This window comes from Hemiscyllium ocellatum, chromosome 11 (assembly GCF_020745735.1).
Source record: "Hemiscyllium ocellatum isolate sHemOce1 chromosome 11, sHemOce1.pat.X.cur, whole genome shotgun sequence".
Classification (NCBI taxonomy): domain Eukaryota; kingdom Metazoa; phylum Chordata; class Chondrichthyes; order Orectolobiformes; family Hemiscylliidae; genus Hemiscyllium; species Hemiscyllium ocellatum.
The window spans coordinates 52,460,503-52,480,251 of record NC_083411.1 but is presented as its reverse complement, the minus strand read 5'-3'; the positions used below and the strand labels follow the sequence as shown (position 1 = coordinate 52,480,251).

The following is a 19,749-nucleotide window of genomic DNA, read 5'->3' as shown; positions in this document are numbered from 1 at the left end:
CCACCAAGCCTATCCCCAACACTCCTCCCTCCCTCCTTACCCCACCCCCAGTAGATGGTTAAAAATTATTGGTACATTCAAAGCTGGGGCAAAATCAACCAAACGGGAAAATTCACAGCAAGGAACAAAGAACACCTATAGCCGTCATTACCTTCACTGTTGTATTTTTCTCAATCGAAAGGCTTTGGTCTGTCCATTTTCCAATACACCTTGAGAATACCGGGCATTAAGAGTAGCGAGTTACCCTGTGGGAATGATAAAACGCAAAATTCTAGGATTATTTATGAAAACAGATAAGCAAAATAACATAATAGACTCCTCATTATCTTTGTTACAAATACTAAAATGAGGGACAGCAGAGAGAGATTATGTGTACGCATATATAAATTATATAGGTGTGGATGTATTTGTGCGTATGCATGTGTGTGTGCATGCATATACATGTTTCTGTGTATCTTTGTGTGTGTGTATGCATTTGTGTGTGTTTGCCTGTGTGTTTGTATGTGTCTGTGTTTGTGTGTGTCTGCGTATGTGTGCCTGTGTGGGTGTCGGTATCTGTGCTTGTGTGTCTGTGTGTGTCTGTATGCGTCTGCGTTTGTGTGTGTGTGTGTGTGTGTGTGTGTGTGTCTGTGTGTGTCTGTGTGTGTCTGTGTACCTGTTTTTGTGTTTGTGCTTAGTGATATGTACAGTTTGCCTCCAATATCCCTCCTGAAGTTTCAGATCCAATCTCTCCAGGTATTCATGAACTTCTTGCTGTCATTTTGTTCCAAAGTTCACTCACACACACACATCCACAGAAAAGTTCAGCCTATCCTTTGGGATTAAACAACCAAAAAAAACCCCATCACAGCCATAGGAGTTTCTATGTTTTGTCCGGAGACCAAGCCAAACAAAGCAACTGGTTTGGAGGGACTACACTGAAGATCAGGAATCCAGGGTGGGGTTAAGGTCGTGTGCTTCTTATGCCTAAAGTTTCAGATTTCCAGCCTTATTAAGGGCCTTGTGTTAGGTTTAGATTAGATTCCCTACAGTGTGGAAACAGGCCGTTCGGCCCAACCGGTCCACAACGACCCTCCAACGAGTAACTCACCCAGACCCATCCCTCTCTGACTAATGCACCTAACACTATGGGCAATTTAGCACGGCCAATACACCTGACTTGCACATCTTTGTGACTGTGGGAGGAAAACGGAGCACCCGGAGGAAACCCACACAGACACGGGGGGGAGAACATGCAAACTCCCCACAGACAATCGACCAAGGCTGGAATCAAACCTGGGACTTTGGTGCTGTGAGGCAGCAGTGCTAACCATTGAGCCACTGTGCTGCCCTAAGTAGAGTTGGTAGATCTAATGAAGGACATACAGTTACTTCAGATTAGTGAAAGAAGGCCTCAAAACGTGGCTAGTTGCATTTATCCCTCTTATATTCTTTTCTTCCTTTCTAAATATATTTTAGTTGGAGGAATTAAATATCTCCTTTAATGTTCATCAATAGTCCTACATTTTAGTCTTTCCGCATGGCCCACTGGGCCAAATCTGTCAATTTCCCTATGTAATTAGCTTTGTTTAATTCTAAAATACTAGTATGGGACTCAGGTTTCACCAACGCTAGCCACAATCAACATTATTCAGGCCCTCAGGAAGCATAAAACCAAGAAGGCACCTAGTGTTATATAGAAAAATACAAGTTACCCAGTGCAGAACATACTGGGAGCAAATCAGATTAATTATAATCTGGCTGAACTAGTCAGTGGGCTAAATGCCTGTGGAAGGCACAAACCTGTACTTGGCCATTGACGATCACTTCCTCAGCAAAGTGTACTTTGACTGGGTTGCTTTTCAATCTGGCTCGCTTTTCTTCAGTAATAAATGATGACCTGGGCCCCTGTATACAAACAGAAACCATGGCACTTAAACAACAGTTTTGGCGTTTTGTGTTGACAATGTGTGGCAATTGGGAAAGCCCTGCACTGATGTTCTGAGTTCCAAAAGTTTGATTGTAACCTAAAATACGAACATACAAACAAGGATCAAGAGAGTAGGCCTATGAGCCTACTTCACTCTTCAATAAAATCACGGCTGTTCTGATTTTATTTTAGGATCCAGGCCCTTCAGCCCAACAAGTCCACCCACCAACCCTCCAAAGTGTAACTCACCCAGACCCATTCTCCAACAGTAACCCCTGACTAATTCACCTAACCTACACATCTCTGAATACAATGGGTAATTTAGCACTACCAATTCACCTGACCTACACATCTTTGGACTGTGGGAGTAAACCAGAGCACCAGGGGGAAACCCACACAGACACAGGGAGATTGTGCAAACTCCACATGGTCACCCAAGACTGGATTCGAACCCAGGTTCCTGGCCCTGTGAGGCAGCACTGCTAAACACTGAGCCATCATGCCTCCTCTTGATTTTAACCTCAACTCTACATTCCTGTATCTCCCTGATAATCTTTCAACTCCTCAGTCATCAGGAATCTGTCTATCTCTGCCTTAAAAAATATTTAAATACTCTGCATCCACTACCTCGTGAGGAAGGGAATTCTAAAGGCCCACAACCCTTTGAGAGAAAAAGGGCTTCCTCATCTTTGTTTTAAATGGGTGCCCCCCATGTTTAAAAAAATGATCTCCAGTTCTCAGATCCTCTCATAGAGGAAACCTGAATTTTTTCAGCATTCACCCATTCAAGACCCCTTGAGATCTTAGATGTTTTAGTTAATTCACTTATAACTCTTCAAAACTCCACGGGATACAAGCCCATCCTATCTAGCCTCTCCATCTAAGGCAATCCACTTATTCCAGGTATTCCTTCTCTGAACTGCTTCTGATGCGTTAACATCCTTCCATAAGTACAGTGACCAAAACTGTATACAGTACTCCAGATGTGGTCTCCCCAAAGCCCTGTAAAATTAATGTATAATCTCCCTACTCTTGCAGTTAATTCCCTTTGCAATAAACCATTCAAATTGTGCCACGTGACCTTTTGTATCCATCTGAAAGAGGACATGGCATCTCGGTTTAATAATTCAACTCTAAAAGTCTAGTGCTTGCCTCAGTCTTGCACTGAAGCTCATCCAATATCCCCGTAATAGCATGTACTTCTAACTAGATAGAGAGAGCTGGAGGTCTAGTTGATGGGTGCTGCTCCACTTTAGGATATGCTGAGATTAATGATCAAATCTTCGTTTGTATCCTGCATGAAGCCTGGAAACTTCTTTGATTATGTAGCTTGATAACACATCACACAAGACAAATGGCCACTGAAGCATGAATCAAACCCTTCTGACGTGAGCTGGCTGAATTTGTGTCAAACTTGGAGCAGTGCACAGTCTCATCAAGCCCCATCAAATGTTAATTGGACATAAAGCACCATCCTGTTCAGAGTCAGGTGGCCTTCTGCAAGCTTACTTCAAGACATCTAGTTCTCTTAATGCTAAGGAAACAGGGTCAATTGAAGTTTGATAGATTTTTATTGGAATACTCAGCGACAGTGAGTAGACAGAGATGAGGTACAGCTGACTGAAGGAACAGGCCAAATAGCCTGCTCCTGTTCCCGTGTCCAAGATCAAGTGCTCACTGTAAATGTCAGCATCCATCCCATCTATAGATTTGTTATATCTGTTAGTTATTTCACTAATAAGTCTTCAAAACTCCACATGATACAAGCCCATCCTGTCTAGCCTCTCCATCTAAGGCATGTCATTCAAACTGCCATTGCAAATGTCAGACTCAAGTATTTGGGAATGAATCTGAATCACGTCGAGTGGATCTCTCCTGGACTGCAACCGAGTTGTGAATAAACCCATAGAATCCCGACAGTGTAGAAACAGGTCATTTGGCCCAACAGGTCCATACCGACCCTCTGAAGAGTATCCCACCCAGACCCATTCCCCTACCATATAACTCTACATTTCCCCTGACTAATGCACTTAACCCACACATCCCTGAACACTAGGGGCAATTTAGTAATTTAATATGGAAACTTCACACAGACAGTCGCCCGAGGCTGGAATCGAACTGATGACCATGAGTAGCATTGGAAAGCTCTGCTTTTAAAAGTCGAAAGATTGTACTTACAGGGGTATTTCGCAGGACAGTCACTGTAACAGTGTTACCACATTCCCTGCAATAAACAATTTGACACATATTAAAGCAATATGGGTCCAATGCAGAAAAAAAAGGACACTTGACTAAAACCTGCAAAATTAAGCTCCTGGCATAGAATATTATTTTCCGGGATCACAGGCTTGAATTTAACAGCAACACATAAGACTCATAAGAGTTGTACAGCGTGGAACCAGACCCTTTTGTCCAACTTGTCCTCACTGACCAGACATCCCAATCTGATCTAGTCCGTCTATCTCACTCAGATTGTAGTTCGATGTTAAAAATAAAATTGCCACGATCTTACAGGACCCATGGGACTGCTCTCTCATTTGAGAAAGAGAGGTGACTGGTGAATTAGAATTAGGTTCAGTGTCACGTGTGCTCAAGTTACAAAAGTACTGGAGTGCAGTGAAAAGTGTACAATGTCACCAACACACAGTGGCACCTTAAGTACAAAATACCTAGGTATAAATCTCAGGTATAAAATTAGAGAAAATAAAGAAATAAGTTACAGAACATGACAGATATACACAGTATATGTTAGGAAAATAAGAAATAAAGAAATAAAAAGATTCACAATGCAGTCTTTCTATTGTTGGGGGGAGGGGGGTTCAGAACTAGAGGGCATAAGTTTAGAGTGAGAGAGGAAAGATACAAAAGGGATTGAAGAAGCAACGTGTTCACGCAGAGGGTGGTGAATGTATGGAACGAGCTGTCAGAGGAAGTGGTGGAGGCTGGTACAATTACAACATTTAAAAGGCATCTGGATAGGTATATGAATAGGAAGGGTTTAGAGAGATATAGGACTAAGCGCTGGCAAATGGTACTAGATTAGGTTAGGATATCTGATCAGCATGGATGAGTTGGAGAAGGGTCTGTTTCTGTGCTGTACATCTCCATGACTCTCTGGCTCTATTAGGGCTTTCTGTAATGGTAGTGGTTTAACTTGAACCTCAGACAAGGGGAAAGGTTGAGAAGGAGAGTCCCTCATGGTAACCAATGTTTACACAAAGACATCAGCATCAGAAACATTTCTGGTAAACAATCGCACTAAAGCTCCAGTGTAAGTCCAGAATTCAGATACAAAGGGTAAAGATGCCTTCCTATAAGCAGTCTCCCACAGCCCAGATTAAAGCAGAGTGGAGTCTAATGAAGACGTCAGCCTTACACATTCTGGATGTGATCATGAACACACTGGAGATTGAAATACATCCAAAAGAGTACAAGTCATAACTCAGACCATACTTAGTTTTACATATTTGGTTCTTACTAACCCTGCCTCCAATGTTTGGCATGTATTTAAATTGGGATTGCAGTGAGGTTTTCTACACAGGTGGGAACTCCATTCTATATATTCTGCTAAACAGTTCTTAAGATCCAGCCAGACAACACTGTTTAAGCCCAAGACTCTTGATAACACCTTTAACAGGAAGCAAATCAAATTCAGTAAAGTTACTGAGAGATTCTTTTGTAATGATCACCACCCTAGCACTGAATCCTAGAGCTACAAGCATTGGACAGGAGAAATATATTCCAACAAAAGAGGCTCTGGGTTTGACAAATGCACACGCTACATACACCTTGCTTTGGTTTATCATTTATGAATAATCTTTAACTTAAAATGCTTTCTTTAACTACACTTCTGATAGAATACACTGAATTATAAATAGTGGGACTATGGATACAATGGAGAATTCATCTTAGGTAAGCAAGCAAGAACTCAACTGTGTGGATAATAGAGTGTTCATCTGTCTGTATTTATGGAGAAATTGGCTGTATGTGTAATGGGGTACTGGTTGTTTGTGTAGTGTACACAACGGAGCGTTCAATAGTACTTGGAATGGAGTTCTTGATTGTGTGTATATGGAGTATTTGACTATATGTATATCCAAGTTTTTGACTGTATGTATAACCTGGTAGTGCACATATCAAAGAAGGAGAAAGTGAGGACTGCAGATGCTGGAGATCAGAGTCGAGACTGTGGTGCTGGAAAAGCACAGCAGGTCAGGCAGCATCCAAGGAACAGGGGAGTTGATGTTTCGGGAAAAAGCCCTTCATCAGGAATAAAGGGTTTCTGTTGAAGGGCTTTTGCCTGAAATGTCGATTCTCCTGCTCCTCGAATGCTGCTTGACCTGCTGTGCTTTTCCAGCACCACACTCTTAACGCATATCTAAGCATTCAATTGTGCATACAAGTTTGTCTTTGTATTTGAATTTTCAAATGTGTTTAAAATGGGGTATTCAATTATGTTTGCATGTAATAGAGAACTGGCCGGGTGTGTAATGGAATATTCAAACTTGTGTGTGAAAACTTGCTCAACTGTCTGTGTAATGGAATTTTCGATTGAAATGCCAACTGTGCGTGCAGCAGAATATTTGTCTCTGTGAGTAACTGAGAACTCAACTGTTTGTGTAATTCAATATATGTAATGGTTTATATTATAGAACACTATTGTGCAAGATGTCTGGGTGAGCTGCTGTAGAACTAAGGAGACATATGACACTCAATTAAGTCTTGTTGGTGATCTTCCTTTAGAACTGCAAACAATTTTCTACACTTTAGCTTTGTTTTATTTTCTGAGTTTGCCACCAACAACTTGCATTTATATAGCACTTTGAAGGTCACAAAACTTCACAATTCAAACTTCATAGCAAGTTCACCTATTAAAGGACTTAAAGACTGCCCTCAAATAAGGTCATAGAGATGTACAGCACAGAAACAGACCCTTCAGTCCAACGTATCCATGCCGAACAGATATCCTAAATTAATCTAGTCCCATTTGCCAGCATTTGGCCCACATCCCTCTCAACCCTTCCTATTCAGATGCCTTTTAAATGTTGCAATTGTACCAGCCTCCACTACTTCCTCTGGCAGCTCATTCCATACATGCAGCACCCTCTGCATGAAAAGCCCCTTAGGACCCTGTTATATCTTTCCCCTCTCACCCCAAACCTATGCCCTCTGGTTCTGGACTCCCCCACCCAGGGAAAAGTAATTGGCTGTTTACCCCAACCAGGCCTCTCATGATTTTATAAACATCTATAAGGTCACCCCTCAGCCTCTGAAGTTCCAGAGAAAACAGCCCCAGCCTGTTCAACCTCTCCCCATTGCTCAAATCCTCCAACCCTGGCAACATCCTTATAAATCTTTTCTGAAACCTTTCAAGTTTCACAACATCCTTCTGATAGGAAGGAGATCAGAATTGCACGTAATCTTCCAAAAGTGGCTTAACCAATGTCCTGTACATCCACAACATGACATCCCAACTCCTATGTTCAATGCATTGAACAATAAAGGAAACCATAACATCTTCTTCACTATCCTGTCTACCTACGACTCTGGCCATTAATGATTAGCTGGTGGTAACTATTAAAACTTTACATTCAGTGAATGCGCTAAAAGGGTCCTCACCTAATAATGTTATCGATACGTTCCTGGGAAATTGTATTCAGAGGCATGTCGTTAATTTGTAAAATCTGGTCACCTGGGAATAGCTTTCCCTCTCCAGGACCACCTAAGAAGCAAAATGAAGTCAGCATATTTTTGAATGTTGTCCCTCGCAGAAAGAGGAGAAAAAACTGAAAGTACATGGGAAGCTATTAGCATATGCAAAGGTTAAAAAAAACAGATAATTATTCATACTTTTTTTTTACAACTGCACATCTTGCTGCCTGAAGCTTGTCTCATCTCAATGAAAAGGGAATGATGCATTTCTCAGATTGTGGAGAGAGAGAGAGAGGTGGATTGTACCTGTTTGTGACTTTCTTATAAAGAACTAGGGAACACAGATAATGTCAATGGAACTAAGGATTCTTGTGTGTGTTGAATAATCACAGCGTAGAACCCGAGGACCAGCATGCTAGAGATCATAAGGAAATTGATATTGGACCAAGGACAGGAGCTCATCAAAATAACCAAAGCAAATCTGCCTGTGTGGAGCTTCTACCTTCCCCCTCCATATCTATGTGGGTTTCCTTCAGGTGCTCCGGTTTCCTGCCAGTCCAAAGATGTGCAGGTTGGGTGGATTGGCCGTGCTAAATTGCCCCATAGTGTGTAGGCTAGGTGGGTTAACTGTGGTAAATATGGAGTTAAGGAGATTGGGTGAGATGCTGTTCAAACGGTTAGTGCAGACTCAATGGCCCAAATAGCCTCTACCTGCACTGTAGGGATTCAATGATGATTCTATGAAAATAAAGAACAAGTTAAAGGCATGAAAGTGTGACAAATCACCCAGAGCAGAAGATTCCATGCCAGAGTTTTAAAGGAGAATTGGTGCAGACAATGCATATGCCCTGACTGTAACCTATCAAAGCTGAGGAACTGGTCCCATAGACTGAAAAAATTACTCATGTCACTCCAACAGTTGAGAAAGGGAGAAGAACTGCATCAGAGGTCAGATCAGTTTTCCTTCGTGTGAATCCAAGGAAAGTGATGGTACCAAACAGAGTACCAGGCCGTGCACTCAGAGCATGCGCAGATCAACTGGCAGAGGTCTTCTCAGACACCTTCAACCTCTCCCTGCAGCAGGCTACTGTCCCTGCCTGTTTCAAGAGGGCCAACATTATCTCTGTGTCTAAGAAGGCTCATGCTGCATGTCTCAGTGACTACCGCCCAGTGGCCCGAACTTCAATGGTGATGAAATGCTTTGAAAGGCTGGTCATGGCATTAATCAACTCCAGCCTCCCCACTGCTCTTGACCCACTCCAATTTTCCTATCAGACCAACAGATCCATGTCAGATGCCATATCACTTGCCCTTCACTCCGCCCTAGAACATCTTGACACCAAGAACTGCTACATGAGAATCCTACTCATTGACTACAGTTCAGCTTTCAACACTATTATCCTCTCGAGACTGATTACTAAACTTAGTTATTTCAGACTAAGAGCCACTCTCTGCAACTGGGTCCTCAGTTTCCTGACCCACAGGGCACAATCAGTGAAGACTGGGGACAATATTTCATCCTCACTAACGCTCAATGCTGGAGCCCCTAGGGTTGTGCACTCATCCCCCTACTATACTCACTGTATACCCATGATGCGTCACCATGGTGAACTCGGCCCGGACAATCATAAAGGCCAACCTCCTATCTCTAGAATCCATCTACCAGGACCGCTGTCAAGGAAAGGCCGCTAGCATTCTCAAAGATCCATCCCACCCTTCAATGTTTTTCTACAACCTCTACCATCGGGGAGGAGGTACAGAAGCCTGAACACACGCACCAGCCAGTTTCGAAACAGTTTCTATCCTACTGTTGTTAGAATACTGAATGGACTCACAAACTCTTAACATTCGCCTGTACCTGTATTTTTGTTTTTGCTGCTGTTTACCTATTGTTCACTTATCTATGCTACTGAACTCGGTGATCTGCCTGTATTGCTCGCGAGACAAAGCTTTCCTCTGTGCCTCGGTACACGAGACAATAAATTAAATTAAATTAAATTCAGAAGCCTGGTGAATTATAGCCCAATTAACCTCACATCTTGCATTGGCAAATATCTAGGCCTATCATTAAGGACAGAGTGGCTGAAGATGTAGCTAATTTTCAGCTGATCAGAGACAGTAGTAAAGGCCCTACAAATCTCTATGAACTTTTTTAAATACGTGAGGAGAGAACCTCTGGGTCCTAACGTCCACCGGTCGTGTCTTACCCTCTGGAAAAAATCCAGCAATGAGATGATAAGCCACTTTTATGATCTTATTGTGGGGTGGGTTTTGAGGAAGGGGTCTCAGGAGGAGTTGGAGGCTTGGATAGGGGTGCGGATTTGAGGCCATTCCCTTGCCCCCATCCCTGCCTCCATTGTCACGAGTTGGATAAAATGCAGCCTCTATTCCTTAACCTAGTTTTCAAGTTGTCATGGTTTCTCAGTTTGGAAACTAGGCAGCTTTGTCGACCAGGGGGCAGATAATTTGGAAGGTGACGGGTTAAGGCCCTTAATTGACCATTTTGGTGGAAGTCAAGAAGGCCGTCTATGGATCATTTTAATTAATTACCGAGGTGGCAGGAAGAGGGTGAGGGGCCAAGCCCATTATATCACCTTCTGACCATCTTCAGGGAAGAGAAAATTCCACTTGAAGTATTGTCACCATGACAAAACTGACAAAGATTGAGAAGAGTTCAGAGTTAATGCTGGAGGTGTTGAGATGGACTGTATCAGTTAAAAGCCCTGGTCCTATCAGACCCTCAGCCCCTCTTGAAAACACTTCAGGCCTTCCCTCAGTTCGATTAGATTACTTACAGTGTGGAAACAGGCCCTCCGGCCCAACAAGTCCACACCGGCCCGCCGAAGTGCAACCCACCCAGACCCATTCCCCTACATTTACCCCTTCACCTAACACTACAAGCAGTTTAGCATGGCCAATTTACTTAACCTGCACGTTTATGAACTGTGGGAGGAAACCGGAGCACCCAGAGGAAACCCACGCAGACACGGGGAGAATGTACAAACTCCACACAGACAGTCGCCTGACGCGGGAATTGAACCTGTGTCTCTGGTGCTGTGAGGCAGCAGTGCTAACTGCTGTGCTGCCGTGCTGCCCACATTGGAACCTCCCATTCCCAGGTATTTACCTGCAGTGACAGACTTCACACATACTGGTGAATCTTCTGAGACCATAAAACCATAGTCCAGGAGTGGATCTTTGATAATCTTCACTGTGACCTTCAAAGGGCTGCTCGGCTGGTTTGTGTTAGCAGCTGCTCCATCGGCTGGATCTTGATTACTTCAATCACAAACAAAGCAAGGGTCACATTTGTCAATCATTGTCAGAATCTTATTATTTTCCATATTATTTAATCCACCTCTCACCCATCCTCACCACACCCCTTCAATCCCCCATCCCCCACCCCCAGCCTGGACTCGGTCAGGTTCCTGCAAAATTCTCACTCGTAGTCTCTCCCCATCGCATTGTCTTTCTGAGAGAGAGGTCATTGTAAAAGGGATTTCCTCTGCTTCTCTGTATCCACCTCAAAACTGACACACCCATTCTCTAGGAACCTGCCAAAACCAGGGTGAAAAATTCCAGCAAGCTGTTTCGAGAATGTCAAAGGATCAGAAGATTCTTGGTGAGTTAATAGAATCAAAGACAGAGGCTATGAGTCACAGAACCTCTGCTCTGTCCAAACTGCAGCAAATTGGCTAAGATGAGATCAAAATGTAGTTAGTGAATAAAACCAGGAAATTTTCAGCAGGTTCGGCAGCATCTGTGGAGAAACTTTCAGGTTAGTGAGTCACTGACACGCCCATTGAGGTGATTAATCAGTCCATGGTCTAGAATGGCGGAACAGGCTCAAGGGGCTGAATGGTCTGCTCAGGCTCCAATATACCTTCATCAGAAGTGGGTAAAGTCAGGGTGCAATTTCCCCTCCCTGGAGATGGTGAGGAAAGGGCAAATATTTGGTTGAGTTCACCCAGAGGTGTACTCAGTCCCTTTCTCACCACCTCCACTCCGGGCAGAAAAATCCATGGTGGGCATCCTCAGCCCGCCAACAAGTGAAGCTTTTGAATCATCAGCTAATAGACAATAGACAATAGACAATAGGTGTAGGAGTAGGCTATGCAGCCCTTCGAGCCTGCACCGCCATTCAATATGATCATGGCTGATCATTCCTTATCTCCATAACCCTTGATTCCAAGGGCCTAAGCCACTCATTGGGCTGAATACCCTCTCTCCCAGCTGGTGGGAACAGGGCGTGTTTTCTTCACGGGGAAGCTCCACTTGCCTGAATCTGGGGCTAATTGGGACAGGGAGGGTTACTCACCCCATCCCCAATAGTGTCCCCAAAATACCCACTTTCTTACCCAGTGGTGAAGCTGGTCATGGTGTGCCACTTGTGCTTCCAACCCTGAGCCTACAAATTTCTGATTGAGCAGTTACCTCTGGGTGGATGGTGGACAGGGCAAGGATTCAGTGAGCAGGCTCCTGATTGGACAAAGGAGAAGCCCTTAAGTACCAAATTGATGCTCAATCCAATGAGCTTTCATGCTGGGGTGATAAAGAGAGCCGAAGTAGGTTAATGCCCCTTGAAGTCACCTATGCCCACATTTAGTCCTCACCACATTAAATCCTAGCCTTAGGGATGTACCAGGTTTTAAGCAAATGCAAGAGTAGAGAGTGGAAAGAAAAACCATGGGATGGTCTGTGATGAGATTGAAGACCGCACAATAACAAAGGGGGTAATGGTGTTAGGCAAATTAAGTCAGAATAGAACAAATCAAGGGGCAAAACACGAATGTGGAGGAGGGATACACAATGACAACAGAGTCACTGCCACAAGATTGGCTGTTTTCCCTGGAGGCTGAGGGGTGACCTTACAGAGATTTATAAAATCGTGAGGGTAAATAGATAAGGACTTTTCCATGGGGTGGGGGAGTCCAAAACTAGAGGGCAGAGTTGAAAAGGGAAAGATTTAAAAGGGTCCTAAGCGGCAACTTTTTCACACAAAGGGTGGTATGTGCATGGAATGAGCTGTCAGAGGAAGTGGTGGACATTGGCATAATTACAACAGTGAAAAAGCATCTGGATGGGTATATGAACAGGAAGGGTTTAGAGGGATATGAGCTAAGTGCTGGCAAATGGGACTAAATTAAGTTATCTGGTCCTCATGGATGAATTGGATTTAATACTCTTTTCGTGTTGCCCTGACTCTATAAATGATTCAGAGATCTGAATTATTGGGTTAGACATCAAATGGCCATGGGATTTTGATCCAGTGCTGGGAAACTTTGAAAATTACAGTCCCAGACATTACCTTGGAATGCCATCTTCTGGGACAGTTGTGAATTTGAAAGGCTTAGGTTTAATTTTAAAATTTTGAGTGAATTCTCCCACCCTGATGTCATGAGAGTAATGACAAGTGTGGTGACAAAATAAGATGAGAAAGAAAAAAGTATAGATTTGCATCATTGCAAAAGAAGGTCTTGACTTGCCCTGAGCTTAGAAAGGTGAGTTCGAAGAGGTGACGACCTCATTTCAGTGCATTTGCAGTTCATTAAAAGCCCAATTCGGCCGACTTACATCGCTTTTCCAAAACATCTCTCCTCTACCACGAAACGTAGACAGTTAAAATTCCCAACAGAAAGATCAGAGCCGGTTCCTGACAACTACACCTTGGTGAAGACCCATCCTGCCATCACCTAATGCACTTCACACATCGATGCTGACATGGCGGATTGACACTCATTACCTTTAGCACCAGGTTACAGACTGTCGGAGACCATCATCACTCAGACTGCCAGCTGCTTACACACCAAATACAATTCGTGTGCTTTGAGTAAGTGGTGATGTGTGAACATTAGAGGATCCACCACAGTCAATCAATCACACTATATGGGGATTGTCACAGTCAGTTCAAGTGATGTAATGTAGTGATTACAGGTAGGTCAATTGAGGGATCAATCTGTGAGAGTGTGGGCCAGTTTTTCTTTGCAATGAGACAAAGGGAGAGACTCAGTATGACAGAGAGGGACACATGAGCGGAGGGAGGTGATGATGAGCAGGAGAGTGTTATGGACCGGACCAGACCAGACCCTCTCAAAATATTTTAAGAAGGTAGACTAGGCCCTAATTTTTTTCTTACTTTAAAGACAGATGTGTCCCGAACACTATTTACTGGTCAAACTACTTGATATTAAACAAAACATAACGTATTCAAATACTATCGTTAAAAGTACAACAAAAGCAAGAAGAACTTAGAATAAATTAACTCGACTGGAAAACTTAACAGAACAATATATACAACAACTACTATTAATTAACTATTTCAATATAGTAGTATTCCATAAACACACCTTTTGGCAAAAAGGCAAATTCAGAAAACAGATTTTGTCTCACATGTGATCCAGCAACCTACGAAGAGAACCGTTAGCTTTTGGCTATAATCAAGAGAGGGGGAAAATAGGTTCCACTTTTTCAACATCACAATAGCAACCAATGCTGAATCTCAAAACTAAAAAAAACTAAAAACTAGAAATCCTGATTTGTGAGAGCTGGCCACACCCATCCAGGCTGCACCTATTATTCCAACTTTAAATAAAAACAAGGCCTCCCAAGTTGTTTACTTTCTTGGCTCTCACTAGCCAATTCGGCACCTCTGCCTTAAAACTTTGCTTAATCGTAACCAGGACAAAGCAAACTTCCTAAAGCCACAGCATTGTCACAAGAAGTCATCAGGTATCCCCATTGAGTAAGCTGGAAATGCAGAAAGGGTTAGCAGTTTGGGAGGATGTGATGCTGTGAGCCCTTGGGTGGAACACAATGCATGCAAGTAGTTCATGAGCCTTGGCAAAGGCATGTGCCGTATCCTGAGTAAGAGGTAACAGAGAGAAGATGGTGGCATTTGATCTTGCAGAGTGCAGAAAATCTTTTCACTCTGTACACAGCACTGACCCACACAGCTCTTTATGCCAAGGTTGGTTGGCTTTGTTATGGTGTTCCCCTTTGGGGGATAGGGGAGGTGAGCAAGGATAAGGATTCCCATCCTCTCCCCCAGACAGCCCAGCAGCACCTTCAGATCTCTGTCCTGGAAGGAGCTTGTCTTTCCCCTTGAGACCGTTTCCAGATCGAGCCCCTGCAGGTCTGAGAGATCAATGCTGATTGGGAGAGTCTGAAGTAGTGGCAGCTGGGCTTTTGGGGCAGGGGTGGGTGGTACAAGGAAACCAGGAGAAGATCTTACCTGGAGCACAGGAAGCACGATTTCATGGGAAATGCAGCCAACATCTCAGGAGTATAATTAGTGAGGAGAAACGTAGAAGACGGTGTGAGAAAATTGATTGTGGGCCACTGTGAAACTCACTGGCCGTCACACTTTCAGGAGAAATCGGAGAATTTAGCCCGACTTCACTGTATTGGAAAGTACAGGATGTTCAAAGGATGTACTTGACAAAAAGTTTGTAAAAAAGCAACAGATCAGTTCAAATCAGCGAGATTTTTTAAACAAACACAGAGGAAGTCTCCTTGCTGGGTTTGAATCTGATTAGAATGTTTTTGTTTAATTGGTGGGCAACAAGATTCCGTGCACTGAAGTGTTCCATGCAGACCCCAACTGGATGGCCTAACAGAGGTTACCATAGCAACACCCCTCTGCAGGTCAGGGGAAACAGCAGGGATGGCCTGCTCTACCACTTATTAAAAATGTGAATTATAAACAGGGGACTTAGCCAGGTCACCACAGGAGGTGGAAGGAGCGAGCCCTCTACACTGTGCCCTATCTCCAGCCCTCTCCCTGTAACCACACTACAACACTGTTTTCGTGTTGCCCTGACTCTATAAATGATTCAGAGATCTGAATTATTGGGTTAGACATCAAATGGTCATGGGATTTTGATCCAGTGCTGGGAAACTTTGAAAATTACAGTCCCAGACATTACCTTGGAATGCCATCTTCTGGGACAGTTGTGAATTTGAAAGGCTAGGTTTAATTTTAAAATTTTGAGTGAATTCTCCCACCCTGATATCATGAGAGTAATGACAAGTGTGGTGACAAAATAAGATGAGAAAGAAAAAAGTATAGATTTGCATTATTGCAAAAGAAGGTCTTGATTTGCCCTGAAGCTTAGAAAGGTGAGTCCGAAGAGGTGACAATTTCATTTCAGTGCATTTGCAGTTCATTAAAAGCCCAATTCGGCCTACTTACATCGCTTTTCCAAAACACCTCTCCTCTACCATGAAATGTAGACAGTGAAAATTCCCAACAGAAAGGTCAGAGCCAGTTCCTGACAACTACAACTTGGTGTAGACCCATCCTGCCATCACCTAATGCACTTCACACATCGATGGCAGATTGACGCTCATGAACTCTAGCACCAGGTTACAGACTGTCGGAGACCATCATCACTCAGACTGCCAGCTGCTTACACACCAAATGCAATTCATGTGCTTTGAGTAAGCGGTGATGTGTGAACATTAGAGGATCCACCACAGTCATTCAGTCACACTATATGGGGATGGTCAAACAGACAAAGATGCTGAAAGACCAAATATAACTCTAACAAGTAAAGAAAACAGGATGTAAAAAAATTGTGTTATTTGTGTTTTCACGTAAACTCATATATTTCTGTTTAGTCAATAAATAATTATAAAACAAATTTCAAATAATCAATTTTGTCAATGTCGTTAATTAGCAAAATTACTCCCAAGTTTGAAAAGAGGTAATTCCAATTGTACATGATGTTTTAACTTCCAAACACGCTTGTGAAATGTTTACTTTGTTAAGTGACCACCAAGCTCTTATGATCATATTTTAATTCAAAGAATCAAAATGCCATCCACAGCAAAAGCAGGGCTTCAATATAGTGCATTGATTTTTAGTGTTCATCTGTACAATATTAAATGTTGAAAGTCATGCAAAAGTAGGTTTCTTTCCACATTTCATCAGAGAATCCCCAAAGCGTGGAAGGAGGCTGTATCACCCCTCCACAGATCATCCCACCCCTATTCCTGTCATTCTGCATTTCCAATGGCTAATCTACCTAGTCTGCACACTATGGGCAATCTGCACATCTTTGTACTGTGGGAGAAAACCCATACAAACACAAAGAGAACAAACCCAGACACCTGACACTATGAAGCAGCAGTGCTAACCACTGAGCCACAATGCAGCCCATGAAGACTGATACATTTCTGGCCACTGAATTACTTGTCATGCAGAAATGACTTGCCAGTGTCTGACAGAGAAGTAGTCTAAAAGCCCACTGCAGTTTGTAGCCCCATCACCAAGTTGCATTTATCTTCAAAACGGAGCTGAAAGTTTGCTAGTTTTACAGAAATTACCAGTAACCCAGCATCTTTGGTTGAGGCAAATCAATCAATGTCACAGTTCCAACAATGATGTGGAGTTGATCATCAAAGTCAAACTCATATCTGACAGTGTGAGATGTTGAGAGAGCTAATGGAAATGAAACAGAATGCCCAGGCTGAAAGAGAAAGAAGACAGATAGGTTAATTAAGGTATTTAGGAAGGAAGAAGAAACATGTTGCACTTCTCAGTATTTCTGGCCCAACTCACTTTTTAAAAACACATACTGGTGTTAAGGGAAAACATATTCTTTCCAATAAAACCAATGAAGCAATCCAACTTGTTGAATTATCAGCTATAATGATTGTTGGTTTAGTTATATAGTATTCTAAGAAATTATGAACATGCACAATTTACATTAAACACAATTTTTGTAAACAGAGAGGGAGTGTACTACACGCAAGATCTGAGCATGTTGTTATATTTTCCTCTCTGTTGTTAGGGAGTTATAAATATAGTTGTTTCAATAACAAAATCTGTTCCTGGGTGGAATGTGAGTAATGCTGGCATGATCCATATTTTGTGCTTGAGAAGATAATAAGTCACCATCTTGAATTCTACTATCCACTTAGCTTAGTTACAGTCAAAGCACTGTTGGACATGGAGTTCAAGGATTTTGGTGTAGGCATAATGATGAGTCAAATTGACATGCAACTTGGAAGATAACTTGAAGGTAGTGGTGCATCTGCCTTTTCTCTTTTAAATGGTAGAAAACACAGGGTTAGAAAGTACTGTCAAAAAAACCTTAACGTGCCGCTCCAGTGCAACTTGGTGATGGTACATGCTGAAGTCGTGATATTCTGTTCGTGAAGGGACTGAATGTTTAAGGTAATGGATGTGGTTCTGATCAGATGGGCAGTTTTGTCCTCGATGTTATTGAGCTTCCTGAGTTTTATGGAGTTTCACTCATGTAGATAAGTGAGTGTATTCTATTGCGTACTTGAATGATGCCTCTTAGTGGTGAAGAAGTCCAGATGAAGCTCAAGTTTTGTGTGGAATCGAACCATAATGAGTGAGTTATAATCTTTACAACTGTATCCAAGTGAAACCTTCTGCTGTTGGAACTGTGGTGGACCATAGTTCTGCTTGCGTCATTGCTCCCCAGCTCTGTTCTGAAGAAGAGTCATATTTAACCTTTAATGTTCTGAATCAATCTGATTGAACACAATGACAGTGTGACACAACACAATGGAATATGTCCTCGGTGTGAAAAGGGAACTGTGTCTCTACTCAGACTATTCAGTGCAATACAATCATGAACAGATGTGTCATGATAGATAGATCAGCAAAGACAAAGTAAAGTAGATTTCTCCCTTAAATTGGTTGTCTCAACAAAAACAGAAATTGGTGGAGAAACTTATCTGGTCTGACAGCTTGATGAAGGGCTCTGGCCCGAAACGTCAAATTTCCTGTCCTGATGAAGGGCTCTGGCCCAAAACGTCGAATTTCCTGTTCCTTGGATGCTGCCTGACCTGCTGTGCTTTAACCAGCAACACATTTTCAGCTTCTGTGAAGAGACAAACAGAGTTAATGTTTTGAGTTGAAACTTATGATTTCCATAACTCACAATTCTTTGTTTTATTTTGATTTTCTCAATGACTGCTGCAAGTCCAATTAAACATGTTTATCCTTCCATACTCAGCCAGTTCAGTGAAGGGACTGAATGTTTAAGGTAATGGATAGGTTCTGATCAGATGGGCTGTTTTGTCCTCGATGTTATTCAAAATCTCCATCCAGATCACACTTTGTGCACTTGCCAAGATATTGATGAACAGAGAGACCTTGGAGTGCGGGTTCCTCTAAAGTAGAGTCAGAGGTAGAAACAGGATTTCAAAGAAGGTATTTAGGGTGTGTTTGCCTTTATTGATCAGTGCATTGAGCGTAGGAGTTGGGAGGTCATGCTGAGGTTGTACAGGTCATTGGATGGCCATTACTAGAATACTGCATTTGATTCTGGTCTCCCTGCTATAGGAAAGATGATGTGAAACCTGTAAGGGTTCAGAAATGATGTACAAGGATTTTGCCTGGGTTGGAGTGTTTGATCTATAGGGAGACATTGAATAAGCTCGGGCTATTTTCCCTGGAGTGTCAGAGGCCGACATATATTTTTAGTTCTAGTGTTAGTAATTCTTCCATCAGTCATTTCTTAAGCTTCATCTCTGATGAGGAAAAGAATATATCACAACATGATTTTCAGCCTACACTCATTGACTGTTGTCATAATATTATTTCCTCTTGGATGCATCTATTGCTGAAAACCTCTCATATAGATGCTATACTATACTACCTCATCTACATTCACAATATTTCAGGAGGGTTGGTGTGAACTCGTACTATCATGCAGGAAAAGCTGGTCCAAACTCAGAGTCTGCAGGAAAGGAGCAGAGTGCTGTTTTTGAATACAATGACTCCAGTGGGGGATGCTGACAAGTATAAGTCACCCAACATTGGAAATTTTGAGATGAAAAATTACATACAACAGGGAATTTGGGAAATTTCCCTTCATTTGCAGAGGAGCCCAAACGCTCAGGACTGGCCGTGGAACCACCTTTGAGCGATCTGACACTACGTCCACAGCTGAACATAGGCCAGAACCCAGACTGATGTTTACATATCATTCTGACTGACAGATATGTAATCCCTGCATTGACTATGGTACAATCGTTGGACTTCAAAGACTCTGATCTCTGGACTTCAGTAGGAGCGAAGACCTAACTGGCTCTGATCAACCTCCTGGACTGAGATTGGCCATACTCTTTGACTGACTGTGGTTTTTCCCCCTGACAAGCCACAGTTCCCTTTCATCCCACTAAGTATGATGCCCTTGGACTTTGAG

The 19,749-nt window shown here is 42.7% G+C and overlaps 1 protein-coding gene across 1 annotated transcript in view; it reads right to left on the bottom strand.

Annotated features, from left to right (window-relative positions):
- Positions 1-170: 170 nt before the first annotated feature.
- Positions 171-19,749, bottom strand: part of LOC132819989 (sodium- and chloride-dependent neutral and basic amino acid transporter B(0+)-like) — a 196,615-nt gene continuing 177,036 nt past the window's right edge. The window contains exons 17-19 of the mRNA XM_060831923.1: positions 4,088-4,133; positions 1,783-1,887; positions 171-245 (exon numbers count right to left, since the gene is read on the bottom strand). Of these exons, the coding sequence (XP_060687906.1) occupies positions 171-245; positions 1,783-1,887; positions 4,088-4,133 (226 nt within the window). The remainder of the gene's footprint in view (positions 246-1,782; positions 1,888-4,087; positions 4,134-19,749) is intronic.